Genomic DNA, 17299 nt, shown 5'->3' on the forward strand with positions numbered 1-17299 from the left:
GTTAAAGCAGGCCAAGGTAAACGATGTATGGTATTCAGGGAATTCTAATATATAAAGGTAGTCAGCTGGGGCAAAATTTTTGCCACAGTTCCTGGCTGCTAGAACATATTAAGTGTGTGTTTTGTCAACTTGAAGGGCTGTATTACATATTCATTGTTTAATTATTCCTCTTGCTTCCAAGAACCCAAAATGCTGTAGTGCTGGGAGGGTAAAACCATAAAGTTGTAATTTCTCCTTAACAGCTCTCACTCACCCTTATCTAGGACAATTAATGAGGTTCATGAAGATCATAACTGTAATATAAGAGCAAAGGTCCTAGTTTATGAGGGGATCTTGGATATATAAAATGGCATACAAATCCAGAGTCCGCAGTCTTTACCATGGATTGGTGGTCAGTTTCTGCGGTTTTGCTGAGCTGCGCTCTTCTACAGATCGCTTGCAGTTTGGTAAGGCAACAAAAAAAATATTATTTGGGGGGTTACCAACCTTTTTTTTAATAAATCAGTAATGAAAAAATATCCTGTGCTGTCCCCTCCCCCACATGTTACCAAGTTTTGTTCTGTCCAATAAACAGAATATGTACTAGGAACACCACCAGAAATAAAGCTGTCTGCTAAACAGCAGAGAAAAATCCTATGAAATTAAAGCTTTAAAAAATCTTGCAAATTATTAAAAAAACATTGTACATCTTAATATTTTTTTCCTTTTATTTCAGCCTATTCACGAAGCACTAGGTGAGTTGCATTTAGCACTCTATTAATTTGTTTAAAGTATGGGCAACAAGACCAGTTCATATATATATACTACGGACAGATATAGATTTATAATAATTATCACACTGACACTCCAGTCCTAAAAATATTTGAATGTGTCATTAAAGTTCAGGTTTCCAGCAGGATTGTTATGAATCATCATGATCCATAAATGTGTAATAACAGTAATATGAAGATTATTATAGTTGCACCTACTTTTCCAAAAGACATTGGCTTACAACCAGGGCTTTTTTTCTGGGTAAAGAGGTGGTGGAACACTCAAGAGGGAAATGAGGGAGAAACACATGGGCCCCCCTTACAAAATGGCCATTTCCTCCAGGGGAACTAATCTCTGTCTGGAGATCAGGGAACAGGGCACCTGGATACAAGAGGTGCCAGAACTCCATTCCACTGCACTCCTGCTGAAAAAAAGCCCTGCTTACAACTAAATAAAACATCCAATTGCACACACTATTAATGCTAAATATATTGTTTCTGTATAATTTCTCCCAGAAATAAATGAAGACAGTGGAATGGATCAAGATATCTTTGATATCAATGAAGGTTCTTAACTCTAAATTTCTATTTTCCATATTTTTTTACCTTTTACAACAATGGGAGACAAAATGAACTAATCTGTACCGGATTTTTTTTTAGCTCTAGGACTGGACCTGTTTGAGGGTGATATCAAACTTGATGAGGTGAGTTCTAGGGGCAAGCATCTGTATAAATGTCTGCTAATCTGGAAATGAAATATTCCATAATTTATTATTGTAAAAAGGTTATCAGATTTTTTCTCTAATTTGAGATTTTTTTCTTGTTAAGGGTTTAATTATGAGGAAATTCCTGCCTTTAAGCCCTACCTTTCATGACAGCATATTTTCGTTATGAAGCAGTAGCTTAAGTGACTAAAGAAGATAGTGCAAAGAGTATCTGAGAGAAAAAAGGAAGAGAGTATGGTAAAGACGTAGAAGCACAATGTAGAATTAGCCATTAAGTTAGTTTCATGTGGGTGGATAGCTGTGTTGGTCTGCTGCAGAAGAGCAGGTCAAGTCCAGTAGCACCTTAAAGACCAACTAGATTTCCAGAGTACGAGCTTTTGAGAGTCAAAGATCCCTTCATCAGACAGGAACTTCATACCATGGAAATCTAGTTGGTCTCTAAGGTACTATTGGACTCAAATCTTGCCTATTAAGTTACTGTTTAGCTTGTATGTTGGCACAATATTCACAGTATTTCTACAAATTATATGTGTTGAGGAATTTTTAGGCCCCATTTCATAAAATGTTATTCTGAGCATACATTCTTGCTACCAGCACACAGAAATGTGTAAACAAGTAATAAAGCCTTGCTCTATGTGTCACATTCCTTCTTCTGAGATATCCTGCTTGTTACATGTGTCTCCTCTGGTGGAGACAGGTCACTGGAGCAATGTGTAAACACTTTGTTGTTTTGGTTATTCTAATTAAATAAAGTAAGATTTCAATCTTGAATGAATTCCTTCCCAAGGAATATATTGGATACATGGCTCCAGCTTCTCAAATGTTTGTATAATTCATTTATCATTCAAACTTGTCAGATGTGATGTTCTCTGGGAAAATGCGCCATTCTGCATCAGTCTGACAAGGTATATGTGTCATTTTGACAGGGTTTTATCCTAACTTGATATTTTGTTGTTGTTGTTGTTGTTGTTGTTGTTGTTGTTGTTGTTGTTGTTGTTGTTGTTGTTGTTATAAGGCCCTCCAATGCTATTGGTCTTTATGCATGTCTCCTCCTAATGGAGAATGTGTCTGGGGTTATTCCATGTAAGAAGTAAACCCATGTTTCCTCTGTTATCACTGTGTTTGGTATCTTGAAATATATCTGGGTTAGTGGTAGTAGGAGACATAAATAAGAGGCAGAGTACTATTTTAAAACCTCCCCTAACAATATGCAGACACCAGTGGATGGGAGAAGCTTTTTTAGTTTATAGTGTTTCTTGCAAACTGTGCAATTTTCATGCTTTCCCTCTATACCTTGAGTCATGCAAATAGTTTCATAGGATGGAATCAGGCCACTGTGTTAAAATGGCAACTATTTTACAAAGAAGGTGATAATTCCTGATATAAGTATCTAAAGAAATTGATTTTATGCTTATGATATGTTACATTTCAATTGATTTTAGTGAGAAGTTAATGTGAGCTTTATCTTTGTTTGGATGAGATTAGACATTCATTACTATTGAACCTGCTGTTCACACTAATACACCACACTATATATGGATGGAATTTTCAGGTTCAGGCTTAACTGAACTAGAGCAGTGGACCTCCAAAAATGAAATATCATGAGATACAATGCATGCATTTGCAAGCCTTTCTTTATAGGAATACAGGCCAGAAAGCTATTTTGCATTTATTCAAATTGATGACACTTTATAATCTCTCATTCTGTATCAGAATACACAACCTTGCAGAGCCCACCTGACTACACTGAAGCACTAATAGATTATTCCCAGTTATCCACACTACAATGTATCATAAACAATGAGAAACCATAATATAGACTCTTGTAGGAAAAAGCTTTAGTAGTATCAACTTTTGTGTTTAGTTTCCTGAATTCTTTGTATTTACTTTCCTTTCTAGAAACGAAACTCCATTATTGGCAATCAGTATCGGTGGCCCCACACCATTCCATATGTTCTTGAGGACAGCCTGGGTATGACAGTGCATTCATTTATATTGCTCCTTGAAAAGTGGTCTTCAATAAGAACACTTAAAATGTTAGTTTTGAAGTTATTTGCCAGGATTGAACAAATGAGGTCAAAGTTCATTACAATAAATTGGATTTAAAGGAATTGTTACTGATGAAATATTTTGTATAGTACAAAACAGACAAAATGTAGAAAAATTTAATCAAAGGGGAAATGTTTAATTTAAATATAATTATTTAGCTTACTTTCTTGCTTGCATGCTTTACTCTTCTGACCTATAAGTCTTAAGTAGTAACTGAGAATATGAGGAAGAAAGTAAGAATTCAGGCCAGAGAAAGTTAGTCCACAAACTACAAAATAGGTGATTTCTTATAAGTTGCCTGAATTCCCATGGTCTGAACTAAAAATTTAGCTAAAATGAGTAAATTTTTCACTCTTGAGTCTGTTAGCAATTTAAGGACTAAAATATCTGGTGTAAAATCTGTCCAGTGTAATGTCAAGGGTTTGATCCATTTCTGTCTCGCCTTGTTGTACTATGGGCATTCAAATAATCATTTAGCTTAAATATTTATAATACTTATCCACCATAAGTCTCTGGGAGACAGGCATGCTATAAATGAAGTGAATAAATAATGTGCACACAGTTCAAAAAAATTAATAGTTATCAGTAAATAGGTATCTATTACCTTTAGAGCACCTAACATATTCAATAGGATAATATAATTTTTACAAGAGCCCCATGGCGCAGAGTGGTAAGCTGCAGTACTGCAGCCCAAGCTCTGCTCACTACCTGAGTTCGATCCTGGCGGAAGCTGGGTTCAGGTAGCCGGCTCAAGGTTGACTCAGTCTTCCATCCTTCCAAGGTTGGTAAAATGAGTACCCAGTTTCCTGAGGGTAAAGTGTAGATGACTGGGGAAGGCAATGGCAAAGCACCCTGTAAAAAGTCTGCCAAGAAAACGTCATGATGCGACGTCCCACATGGGTCAGTAATGACTCGGTGCTTGCACAGGGGACTACCTTTACCCTAATATAATTTTTACCATATATATTCTATTAACGTCACAAATTTATACCCAACAGTATTCTTTGTTTATGTTGAGAATGTTACTGAAGTATTTTCCGCAGAGTTTTTTTTAATCGTTTCTGGACCCATACTGCATCGATTTCTCTCCAGACTTCTGCATGCATGGTCAAAATACCCTGATTCACAGAGCAATCCTGAGCAAAGTTACTCCAGTCTACGCCCATTGATTTCAATGGGCTTAGACTGGAGTAACTCTGTTTAGGATTGCACTGTTAGTCTTGAAACTGCTTCCCAGATTTTTTTTACATTTCACACAGAGAAAGGCTGCAGCTGCCACAGAACTGATCTTTCCCTGGATTTTCTTCAACTTTTTTTCCTGCACACATACCCCAAATTTTTCTTCAGCAAAATCAAACGGGGACTTCTTTGAAGTGCAGAATGCTTTCTTCAGTGTGAGGCCTGGCCCTACCTTTCACCCTCCTCTTTATTCCCCTGTATCCTGATTAGTTGAACATCAATCAATCCAGTTCTTTTCCTATTTTTTAAAAATTATATGGCAATGTTGCAACCTTGATGTCATTAAAAAATACAAAAAAACTTTTGTAAATTTCCTCAGCAATCCACTGAGGAAACTGACCAGTCCTCAGCCCATCCACTGAGGAAAGGGAGGAGTCCTCAGCCCATGGAGTATGGAAATTAACGAGTCTTCAAAGCCTCCAGCAGAATCTGGGAATTTTTCTAGTGCAGAAATGAAAAAACAGACACTATTTCAGTTCATCTCCCTCAAAGTGTAGAATTAAAGAATCAAAGCAGTATGGGACCAGAACTGATGAATAAAGCGGTTCCAATCCACATTGGTTGAATATGCAGAAAGCCCGATGTAACGTTCACCAGGTGGAAGAGGACTGAGTTAATAGAAATGTATCTTAGCAGCAATAGCTACCTTTTTATTTTTCTTCCAGAAATGAATGCCAAAGGACTTATTCTCAAAGCATTTGAACAGTACCGCCTAAAAACCTGTATTGATTTCAAACCCTGGGAAGGTGAAGCAAATTATCTCTCAGTTTTCAAAGGAAGTGGGTAAGAAGAATCAGAATTTATTATGTTTTGCTGAAATACTCAGTGCCAATTTATATGTTGAGAACACTGTACACATCACAAAACCTGCTTGTAGTCTCTCCAACACCAGCATATCATATATAGGATTTAGTCAGGATTCTACAGCTCAAAAAGGCACATTGACAGTGTCATTCTAAACAGACTAACAGTGCAATCCTAAGAAGAGTTACTCCAGTCTAAGCCCATTGAAATCAATAGGTTTAGACTGGAGTAACTCTTCCCACTGGCTTCAGAAGGGTATAACTCTGTATAGGATGGCACTGTAAATTAGGACTTGTGCCAGCTAGCTCTGTGAAATTATAAACTCGTGATATGTAAACATGACTTTATCTATAGCAGAGATTGTGTTGGATCCAATAGAGCATTTCTGTGGACAGAAACCCCTCCATCCACATAAATACTCTGATGGATCCAAACCATGTGTTGTTCAGAATTCATCTGTTCTAATGTGTGGCTAAATAATTTTTAATTCTGATCCTGATCATTGTTTGAGCCGATGTTCTGCTCTCAGTACCACCATGAAATCCTTGTAATGCTGGTAGAGTTGCAAACAGTTTCTTTTCGGGACCCAACACAAATTTATACTGTCCTCAACCTCTCAACACTTTGGGGAAAAAAATGCTTATCTACTAGCATAGCAAGTTTTAGAATTTGGCTTTATATCAGTGAAAGATCCTAATTTCAGTGGTGAATCTTGTATGAGGAAGAGCAGCTGGACTCTGCTGGAAGTATTTCTCAGAATATATTTGGTTTATTTGTCTGCAGCTGTAATAACCATATACAAGAAAATGCCAATTCATTTAGTCTGTTATTAGAATTTGTCTTGGCTTTTAGCTGTAGTTACTCCAAAACCTGATAGAGAAGGTTATAAACAGTGCCTGTCCTTTGAATACTTATGGTTGCTTATTAACAAGAAATAAAGAGATAGTCATTTAGCCTTCTCGTTTTAATTTGTAATTGCATGAAATGTATCAGAAACAGATTCTACATGCATTGCTTTGTTCATAACATCTTCACACTATCTGAAACATTTAAGATGAGAAACTATCTAGTTTTTGGTCTATCCAGACATTTTGAACATTTTAAATCATTTTGTTTTCCAACTTTATCAAATATCTGGTTTAAGTAATCCAGGTTGGACTTTTAGTACAAAGTTCAGAATCTCTCAGGCTGATTCAGCTGAGATAAAAGATCATGAATCTGTCATAAAGTACTTCTGAAATAAGAGCGAGAGAGGGGAGATTAGCAGTTAAAGTTATAGGCAATATTTCTGGCCTGAATTCTAGTCCCCCCCCCACTTCCCCCGGTTGGGTAAACTCATTCCAGTAATGGCTGATCCAAGTAAGCAAGCCAATCACAAGCAACAGCACACCATACTATCAAAACTCCTTTTTGTTTGGGCAAGGGGAAGCTGTTAGCAAGCAACTAAAGCAAGTGTTTCTTAAACAGAAATGAATTAGTTCAACAGTGGAGGCCAAATGGTAAGGTTACTCTCATTTTCATAGTCCAGCATCTGGATCCAGTTACAGTTTGTGATCACATAGTAAAATTGGAGAAGCTGCATGTGAACCATTTGCCATGCACAAACATTTTTAAACAATACTTTTTGGCCAGTTGTTTGTATCAGTCAGAACTGAGAGTATCCAAGGAGGTGGCACTAACATCAGAATTTTTCCACATTATCACTCTGTGTGCCTGTGGTGGGCTACCTGGCAATGACTTGCCTGGCAGGGCAGGATACACCTTTGGGTCCAGCAGCAAAGCTTACCTAGGTGAAGCAGGGTGGGAGCAGGGGCTGGAGGTTGCAGCTAGGGTAGCCTCAAAAACAGGGCAGCTTGAACAGCCTGCCAGAGAGAGGCTCAGAAAGCATGGAGGCAGTGAGCAAGCCTGGATTGGGAAGCTATAGCTTTAGGGACCCATGCTGAACATGGCTGTGGGGAGCAAGGGCTGTCTAACAAGCAGAGCCAATGAGGGTGGATCTTAGCTGAAGGCCCAGGTGTGGATCAGGGGCTATAGAAAGGTAGGAAGGGGGAACCTAAGAAGGCCAGGAGAAGAGGGAAGAAGGAGGCAGGCTGTAGTGATGGGACTCTGCTCCCATGTAATGTTATGTTGTAAAGTTGTAAAGTTAAGCACACCTTCAAGGGAGTGGATTCAGCAATAAACTGACCTTTGTAAGAAAGTAGTGAAAAGGCTCGTTCTTCCAAGACCCCATGGACCCCAGGTATGATATTCCTCTGCCTCCAGAGGGTGTTGCAGTGACCTTGCTGCACTATAGGCATTCTGTTGTAATTGAACAAATGAAATTTCAAGGCATATGATGTAACCATGTAGAAATCCATGAGAGCTTTTTGATAGTCTATATACCGACCTGCTTAAGGCATTGACTGAAGATGGCATATCAGATAGAAGTCCATGGCGTCATCCACATCTTAGATGATACATCTGACATCTCCAGTTCAAGTGTGCATTGTGGATGTATGTCTACTTTAACTGCATACACAATAAATGATATAGCAAGCTCTGCCATGTTTTATCAGGGTGATGTGTGAAAAATGCTTCTTCAGGGAGGGCCCTGTTTTGGAGGATTAACAAGATAATGTACACATCATAGACTTGGGTCTCTTTTCCGTTTCTTACTAGCTGCTGGTCTTATATAGGAAACCGGCAAACTGGGAGGCAAGAACTCTCCATAGGAACCAACTGTGACAGGATTGGGACTGTTGAGCATGAGTTCCTTCATGCACTGGGATTCTGGCATGAGCAATCACGCTCGGACCGGGATGATTATGTCACAATAATGCGAGACAGAATTCAGGCTGGTAACTCGTATGCCTTCATTTAATCCTTTATAGTGCTTGTCTCCAAAGTTTCTCTTTTATGTAAAATCTGGTTAAAAACATCTAAATTTTATGTATGTTGCACACAATACAACAAAGGTTAACCACAAAAGAAACTCATTGAAAACAACTGAAATGGACTGATGTGAGTCCTATTGATTTCTATAGGACTCAGTTGTGATTAAATTTTACTGCATTCTATCCAAAAGGGACAGGTAATTTTTTGCTGTTAAAAAGGTGTTTACTCTGTGAAAAGTCTCATTAAAGCTATTGATGAAAAAATATGCTGCTCTCTCTATGTTTATTTTAAAAAATATTTATTTCAATAAAATAGGTCTGATCCAGCCAACGCTAAAACATTAAATCCTGTTGCCTTAAATGAGTAAGTTAAACATATGCTTAAATTGCCACTGAAAATAATAACTACAAGAAACAATACCGGGAATATACAGTCAAAATTTTTGGATTTTTATAACAATATATTGGTGCAAAATGTGCAAAAGTGCAAAGTGTCAACAATAAATACAATCTATAATAAATACAAGGTAACAATTATACAAGGTAACAGTTGTTTGTCCGTGTTTTTGTAATGTTCATAAAGAAACGTCTGGGTGAGAGCTGCAGTAGAGCCTTCTTAGGAATGTAGGACTGCTCTACATTACAAAAACACGGACAAACAACTGTTACCTTGTATAATTGTTACCTTGTATTTATTATAGATTGTATTTAATTATAGATTGTATTTATTGTTGACACTTTGCACTTTTGCACCAATATATTGTTATAAAAATCCAAAAATTTTGACTGTATATTCCCGGTATTGTTTCTTGTAGCTTTTGTCTATCCGGGGTTTCCCTGCTTTGTTTCTCTCCCCCTACTGAAAATAATAAGGCAATATGATTAAAGTTGGCTGGCTGGTCCTCCATATAACTATCATATAGAAAGCAAAATAGAAAATTTAATAAAATTAACTTTAGTCAGATATTTTGAAACATAAGGTTACAATCAGGGAATAGTATAGTTCTCATCTATGATATCCTTTGGAGTTCGTGAATTCAAATAAGGAATGATGTTTGGCTCAATCCAGCCAAAGTTCAGTGAAAGACATTTAAGAACATGCTTAGCGCTCTTATTGAAACCAAAGACTCTTCAAAATGATTAACTTTGGCTAGATTGTGCCCATTTAAATAACTATAGTCACAATAGTACACAATATCTTTCCACCATGGTGCATACCCTGATAACATCTAGATTAGATTACTGCAATGTGTTCTATGTAGGACTGCCCTTGAAGACTGTCCAGAAGCTACAGTTGGTACAGAATGCTGTGGCTAGAACATTGACTGGAGTGGGTCACAGGGACCGTATCACTCCAGTCTGGTTTCATCTACACTGGCTCCCAGTTTGTTTCTAGGCCTAATTCAAGGTGCTGATATTGACATTTAAAGCCCTATGTAGCTTGGGACCAGCATACTTTAAGGGACTCTTTCTCCCATAGGAACCTGCTGTCCACTTTGGTCATCTTTGGAGGCCTAACTTTGGGTGCCCCCTCCATCTGAGGTTAGACAGGTGGTAACCTGAAAAATGGTCTTCTTGACCATTGCACCAAAGCTTTGGAACTCCCTCCATGGGTGATTTGTCTGTCTCCCTCTGTTATTGTTTTCCTCCAGTAGGTGAGGACTTTTGTGTTTCATTTGGTGTACCCCCAATAAACTCTTATTGGACCTCTTCCCTGGTTGTGTCTGTATGTTTTTGTTTTATTTTTAAATATTTGTATATGCATTTTAAATGCTGTCTTAATTTGTTTAATGTTCTAATGCCTATTGTTCGCAGCCTTGGGGACCCTATTTAGGTGGAAAGGTGGCATATAAATTTTTTAAGTAAATAAATATCTTTTTTTCTTGGTTAGGTAAAGAAGGAAACTTCAATAAATATGGTGATAAAACATCAGACTTCCTTAACGTCCCTTATGACTACACGTCTGTGATGCACTATAGTAAAACTGCCTTTATGAATGGCACAGAACCTACAATAGTAACTAACATACCCGCCTTCATTGATGTGATTGGACAACGGATGGATTTCAGTGAATATGATATCCAGAAACTGAGTCGACTGTATAACTGTAGTACGTGTTTAAGACTTCCTTCTATTGCTTTTCTGTAGCTTATTTTCTCCTTTGTTCATGCCGATTTTCTTATTGATCTTTGTATGCAGGAACAGTAATTTTATATTGTTTCACTTTGCCTGAAGAGAGTTATAAACAGTTTTTGAGCTTTATAGTCTGGTCTGTAAACTGCTACTTGGCCAGTTTGCTTGGGATGAGTAGAAATTCACTTCTGAAGACCACTGGAGGCTATCTTCAGCATGAGTCTGATACTTTAAAAGAAATCTAGTGCTCAGTGAGTCTTATTTGCTGTCACCCATGCATAAATGACTGAGCCCATGGTCTCACTTTTATGTCTGCTTTATTTCTCCTTTGATTTACATACCATGTTTCTTTTCTGGCTGCCCAAGATGTACATATGCAGCACAGCTTAATCAATTCATTTCCCCCCTACTAAATGGAATAAAAAACCCTGGTTAAGTTTCCCAGTTAGTGGAGAGAAACTAACTAATTGCATGTCTTCCATTGTCCCAGCATGGGCAACCAAAGTGCTTAACCATGATTATTTACAAATCTTTACAAATTAGGAGAAAAGAACCCTAATGTTGTTTGAATTAAGTACCACCATAAAGCCATCGCCATTATTTGTAATAGAAAGCAAATGCCCAGATTCATACATGTTTTCGTTAACTAGAGTTATGCCTGAATGCAGCTGCTGTTTATTATTTTAATCAGCTTGATTGTATGTACTAGAATGTTATTTTTTACCTTGGGAAGAAAGAGAAAATGACTGAAGGTATCTTAGGTTACAAATGCAAATGCTAAATATGTTTTACCTCCCTTTTAAATTATTTCTTCAGTTGAGAACAGCTGTTTTATGCCAGTTCCTTTTAAACTATGAGAAGAAAAGGATTGCTTTTTATGTTAAATATATATTTTTCAATCTACATATAGTCAGGCAGGCTATTATATTATTTTACTGAGCTGGTAACTTCTGTGGACTTACTTACAGGGCTATTTTATACTAAGTAAAGCTGTTCCGTGTCACTTCATTTTGAGTGTCAGTTTATCTATATAATGACCTATATATTCATACATGCTGGCATTACTTTATTGTAGTACTGCATACCTGTGAAACTACACTGGACAAACCAGTCATCCTCATTGTTAAACAGGAACAACAGCAACATACACTTATTAGAGCCAACTATTATTCACAGAGTGTTATGGGAGCTTTTCTGTTTCACAGAACTCATCCTCAAAGATAAACAAAGGGAAAAATGGAAAGGATAAAGAAAAAGGGAATGGTGATGGATTTATGGTGGTACTTAATTCAAGTGACATTAGGGTTCTTTTCTCCTAATTTGTAAAGTTTAATCTTGTAATCTTGAATGGTGCTTTTGATTTTGCCAACAATAGATAATATGTACAACTCCATCTATTAAAACACATCAGAGCTCTTGAATCATACCTCTACTGGAAACTGTAAGGGTAATACAAAGTAGTAATTCTCTCTTAAAGAAGTAACTCCTGTAGATACATTAGTGATTTTTAATCTCATTAAACTAACACTGATAAACTGCTAGGGTGTTATTCTCACGCCCCTATGGAACATCGCACCTGCATTTGTGGATTACCTACAATGAAGAACCTTTCCCAGTACCTACTTTATTGTCCATTATATAGTGTACCCAGAGCTAAATTTTTGGCCAGAATCCTATCCGTGACAAACACATACTCTGAAATTGAGAAGATTGTGTTTTTGTTATCTGACACTGATAATCATGTGTCCTATAGAGTCTCTCAATTTACACTCGCAGCCAAAAAGATCTAAGCTGGTACTGAATGAGGCTTTTTCGTGACTCCTGGGATAGTTTGGCATACTGTATTGTTTTAATTAATTTTAGTAACCTATACAAACTGTGATAATGGATTTAATTGTTTATTAGTCGATATTTGGTGAATTGTGACAGCCTATGGCTATAGACAATAAACTCTTTTGATACTTTGATAAACTGCTATTACATTTTTAATTGAAGACAATTTACGTAGTCTAACTGGTTTATGAATTCTATTGTTACTATTCAGTGATGAAGGAATGGTTAAGTTGGTATCAACTCTAAAAACTATTACCTTAAGCTCATTACATTCTGATTCAGCTAAGTGAATTCACTGAGTTTTAATGAACGTTGAATCTACTATGTATTAATGTTTTGTTTGTTGAATTTTGTAGCCACCTCCTTAAGTTTTATGGAAACGTGCAGTTTTGAGTTTGAAAATGTGTGTGGCATGATTCAAAGTTCAGAAGATAATGCTGACTGGCAGCGCATAACTGGAGTTTCTAGTGGACCGCAAACCGATCATACCTATGTTGGAAACTGTAAGGGTAATATACAGCAATCATTTTATCTCTTAAAGAAGTAACTCCTGTAGATACATCAGTGATCTTTGATCTCATTAAACTAACACTGATAAATTATTATTGCATTTTAAACTATGCTGGGATCACTCCAACCTGAGGGACACCCCCCCAGCCCACCCTTGCCCAGCCATATTGAAGGAGGGGGTCCATACAGCCTCACTTCATCCAGCCACCCAGCTAGACCTCACATTTCCTGCTTGGGGCTGGCTGGCAGGCTCTCCTTCCCTCCTTGGGGTGGTCTGGGGAGGCCATTACTTGCTGAGGAGCCCTTTTCCAAGGCCGTCTCCCCTACCTGCCCCGAAAAAGCTTCTTCAGGAAGCTTGTCCCAGAGACATGAGGCTACTTCTGGGAAGGTCCTGCGATTCCCTGTTTCTGTCTTGATCTTGTTTGGTAACAGCACTTTAAGCTGGATCCTATCCAACGATTCCCAGTTGAAGCCTTGATCCTAGAAATGCCCTTTGTATATCATTTGATCTAGGCATAAACATGTATCCATTTCTCTCATAAATCAATGCTAGGTTTTGATATCAGATTATTGGTAATTATGAAAAATCCTTTGGAATAGGAACAACAGATAAAGCCAAACATATAGGAAGCAAAGAAGATTACCTCTTATCTCATCCCAGTAATCCATGCCTAGACACTGAACATTTTTTCCCATCCATCAAATTAATGTTGTATGTATGATTTCTCCCCCAATGGTGAAGTTCTAATTCTGTGTTCTTTATTCTCCTCTTTCCATGCCTTTAATAGAAGTTGGTTATTTTATGCATTTTAACACAAGTGCTGGAACCACAAGGGACCGGGCCATATTAGAGAGCAGATTTCTGTATCCCAAGAGAGGATTCCAGTGCCTGCAATTCTATTATTTCAACAGTGGGAATGAAAGTGATCAGCTGAACATCTTAATTAAGGAATACACTGAAGCAAACCCCAATGGTACTTCAAGACTTGTGAAAACGGTTCAAGGTATAAAAAACGTGTTACTCTAATACCTGTTCTAGACCTAGTTATTACTCGGGGCTCAAACAGAGGAGATGAAGATCATGGCTGTTGATCAGTGTGTGTGTGTGGGGGGGGGGAGAGACTTTTTTACACTTCAACCACTGCTCAGTTTTGCTAGTCAAAATGGCCTACCCTGCTCTATTTGCATTTTGAAGAAAAACCTGTCTTTTAAAAGCAGGAATCCTTTCCTTTAAAGTGCTAACAGCAGTGCACAGGAGCTGGTAAGTGGAAGCTGAAGGGTTAAACATCCTCTCCCTTTCTTGCATCCAGGCAAACTTAAAGCTGCATAAACCTGCAGTATTCATTTTATGGATGGACCAATATGTGTGTGAGTGAGCAATATCACTTCACATTTACCTTCATACAATGGAATCCCTGCCGCACTGAAAACAAGCTCATCAGGCAATACTGTTGTCAGGTTATAACCCTTCTCCCCAGCACCAGATCTAGGGTTGCCCACGCCCGGGGCAACCCTTGGCTGGCTACCTTGCGTGCCCGCACAGTGCGCACGCGCACGCTCCCCGCACTGCGTGATGACGTCACTTCGGTGACATCATCACACAGGGCGGAATGGAGGCAGCGTGCGGGGCTGGGAAGCCACCTGTGCCATTCGCCTCCCCGCAGGTGAATGGTATGGGCAGCCTCGCAGCCCCCCGCGCTGCTTTTGCCTGCCCCGCAGGACAGGGGGCGGCCGGCTTGCTGGGCACCCCCTGCCCTGCAGGGCAGGCAAAAGGCAGCGCGGGGGGCTGCGAGGCTGCCCGCGCCATTTGCCTGCCCCGTAGGACAGGGGGCGGCCGGCTTGCCGGGCACCCCCTGCCCTGCAGGGCAGGCAAAAGGCAGCGCGGCCACCCGCGCCATTCACCTGCCCCGCAGGACAGGGCGGCTGGCTGCCCCCTGTCCTGTGGGGCAGGCGAATGGCACGGGTGGCCCCGCAGCCCCCTGCTCTGCTTTTTGCCTGCCCTGCAGGACAGGGGGTGCGTGGCAAGCCGGCCGCCCCCCATCCTGTGGGGCAGGTGAAAGCAGCGCGGGGGGCTGCAAGGCTGCCCGCGCTGCTGCCTGCGCCCTCTGGCAGCTGGCAGCTGCTCCCGGCGCCCCCTTCCTGGTGGCGCCGGGGGCAGACTACCCCCCCCGGCCCCCTCGATCCGGCCCTGTTTCTCCCTGACATCTCTTTTTCTACTTTTCTCAGGTTTGTAGAAGGATCTTTCTTGTCTGTCCATAGGCTGAATTTTGGAATTTAAGTTATCCACAGATGGTGCCATGTTGAGAATTAGATGCATAATTGAAATAAATTGTAAACAACATATCTTGCGCTTCTTTTTCAGGTTCACCAAAGGACTATTGGCAATTATACCATGTTTCTTTGAATGTTACAAGCAAATTCCGAGTTGTATTTGAAGGCATAAAAGGATCTAATGTATCAAATGGGGGTCTCTCCATTGATGATATCAATCTGTCAGAAACCCAGTGCCCTCACCATGTTTGGCACATAACAAATTTTACTCATCTCCTTAATTCAAGCCCTGCAGGGGAGACAGGAGCACTATACAGTCCCCCATTTTACTCTAAGCAAGGGTATGCATTTCAAATTGCATTGTACCTGAATAGTACCAACCCATTTAATTTAGAAATATATTTACATTCAGTCTCTGGGGCAAATGATAATAACCTTACATGGCCTTGTGCATGGCAGCAAGCTACAATGGTTCTCCTTGATCAACATCCAGACATCCGTCAACGTATGTCAAATCAAAGGAGTGTAACGACAGATCCAAAGAAATTACTAGGTGGGTACTCAGTTTTCTCTAAATTATATGATAGTTTTTGGCAACCATGACTCATTAAACTTCCTACAATTACAGAGATCATTTACCTGTCTGAGACATGATGGAACCAGTGTAAATACTCTTAAAAGGTTATGCTGGCTGTCTCCTTGAGTGGATTATATGACTACAGTGGTTCTGATAAATACCCTCTGTGTATGTAAAAAATACATTTTTGGTAATATTGTGATTATGTCTTTTAATCATGCAGTTGTTTTCTTCTCTCATAGTAATTAATACACTATTTTCTTCCAATCCTTGCAAAGGAGCTAGATTTCTTTATTCCTCTGAGGTATAGAGGCATGTATGCCAATGTATTGTCAGTTAAAGTGCACTTATTTCTTTCTAAATGTAGTGTAAAGAGTCTTCAGAAACATATTCAGTCAACCTGTCAGATGTCAGTAATACCACCCTTTCCACCTCATAGATTTTTATGATAAATTAAAGAAACTTAACTTCTACAGTTCAGATATGTCTGGCAAATCCACTGAGCACTGTTACTTGTTTTCACATATACTATTTCTCTAGAAGTGCATTGATGAAAGGACTGAAGATTCTGTGTGGGGTGGCCTAAGTAACAAGGCCCATACCTGTTTCTTGGGATGAAGGGCAATAAAGGGTCACCAGTGGGTGATAATAGTTTCAGGTAGGTAGATGTGTTGGTCTGTAGTAGAAGAGCAATATTTGGGTCCAGTAGCACCTAATAGACAGCTAGATTTCCAGGGTATGAGCTTTCAGAGTCAGTGGGAAAAGGAAGGAGTCCTTATAATCCAGGCAGAGAGTGGGAAGGGTATTGTAAATTAAAGTGTCAGTAAGCTAGCTATAATACATGTTGCAGTTAACTTGACAGAGCCTAGGTGCAAAGTGTAGAAAATTAACATCTGTAACGTGAGAAAAATCCTATGTCCCAATTCAACCCTGGGAAATCCTTTGTTCCAAATTTGTAAATAAACTCCATTTCAGCAATTTTGTGTTGTAATTTTCCTTTGAAGTTTCTCTACTTCAGAACTGCTACTTTTAGGGGACTTCCGGTTTGGGATCCATGGAGGTCTAATGCAGCTCCAATAGTGGAGCTGACCGGGCTGCCGTTTCCAGCAGCCGGTGGGGCAAATTCAGCCCGCGGCCACCTGCTCCCAGGCGGGGAACAGGCAAAGAACGCTCAAGTACCTCAGGGCGCGTCGATCTCGGGCGAGGGGGGGTTCTGCGCTAAGGATTCTCTCTCGTCCCTTGAGGTCCCACCCTAAGACAGGTCAGCATAAATCTCTGCGGCAGATCCGGGGCCAGTGCGACTGGCATAAGATCTTCATGCCCAAGCTTCAGCAGGGGAAATTAATTTCGGAAGAAAATTTGGAATCGAAGCAGTGAGTACAACCCAGAAAGACGTGTGAAAAGGTAAAGATCACTATCTCTCAAACCGGGACAGACTGTTTAAAGTAATGAGGCTTTAAAGTGAACTTTTAAACTGCAACAGTTGGACTATACTGAGAAAAAGATCCGGCAAGAATTTGATTAGAAAAAGGACTA

The 17299-nt window shown here is 39.5% G+C and overlaps 1 protein-coding gene across 1 annotated transcript in view; it reads left to right on the plus strand.

The window, feature by feature from the left end:
• Nucleotides 1-385: 385 nt before the first annotated feature.
• The window catches only part of MEP1B (meprin A subunit beta), a 38819-nt gene continuing 21905 nt past the window's right edge, over nucleotides 386-17299 (plus strand). Inside the window, exons 1-11 of the mRNA XM_054984975.1 lie at nucleotides 386-446; nucleotides 716-734; nucleotides 1266-1316; nucleotides 1410-1453; nucleotides 3374-3446; nucleotides 5428-5545; nucleotides 8225-8403; nucleotides 10331-10549; nucleotides 12762-12914; nucleotides 13704-13919; nucleotides 15278-15739. Coding sequence (XP_054840950.1) covers nucleotides 1286-1316; nucleotides 1410-1453; nucleotides 3374-3446; nucleotides 5428-5545; nucleotides 8225-8403; nucleotides 10331-10549; nucleotides 12762-12914; nucleotides 13704-13919; nucleotides 15278-15739 — 1495 coding nt within the window. The 5' untranslated portion in view covers nucleotides 386-446; nucleotides 716-734; nucleotides 1266-1285. The remainder of the gene's footprint in view (nucleotides 447-715; nucleotides 735-1265; nucleotides 1317-1409; nucleotides 1454-3373; nucleotides 3447-5427; nucleotides 5546-8224; nucleotides 8404-10330; nucleotides 10550-12761; nucleotides 12915-13703; nucleotides 13920-15277; nucleotides 15740-17299) is intronic.

This window comes from Eublepharis macularius, chromosome 7 (genome assembly GCF_028583425.1).
Source record: "Eublepharis macularius isolate TG4126 chromosome 7, MPM_Emac_v1.0, whole genome shotgun sequence".
Taxonomy (NCBI): Eukaryota; Metazoa; Chordata; class Lepidosauria; order Squamata; family Eublepharidae; genus Eublepharis; species Eublepharis macularius.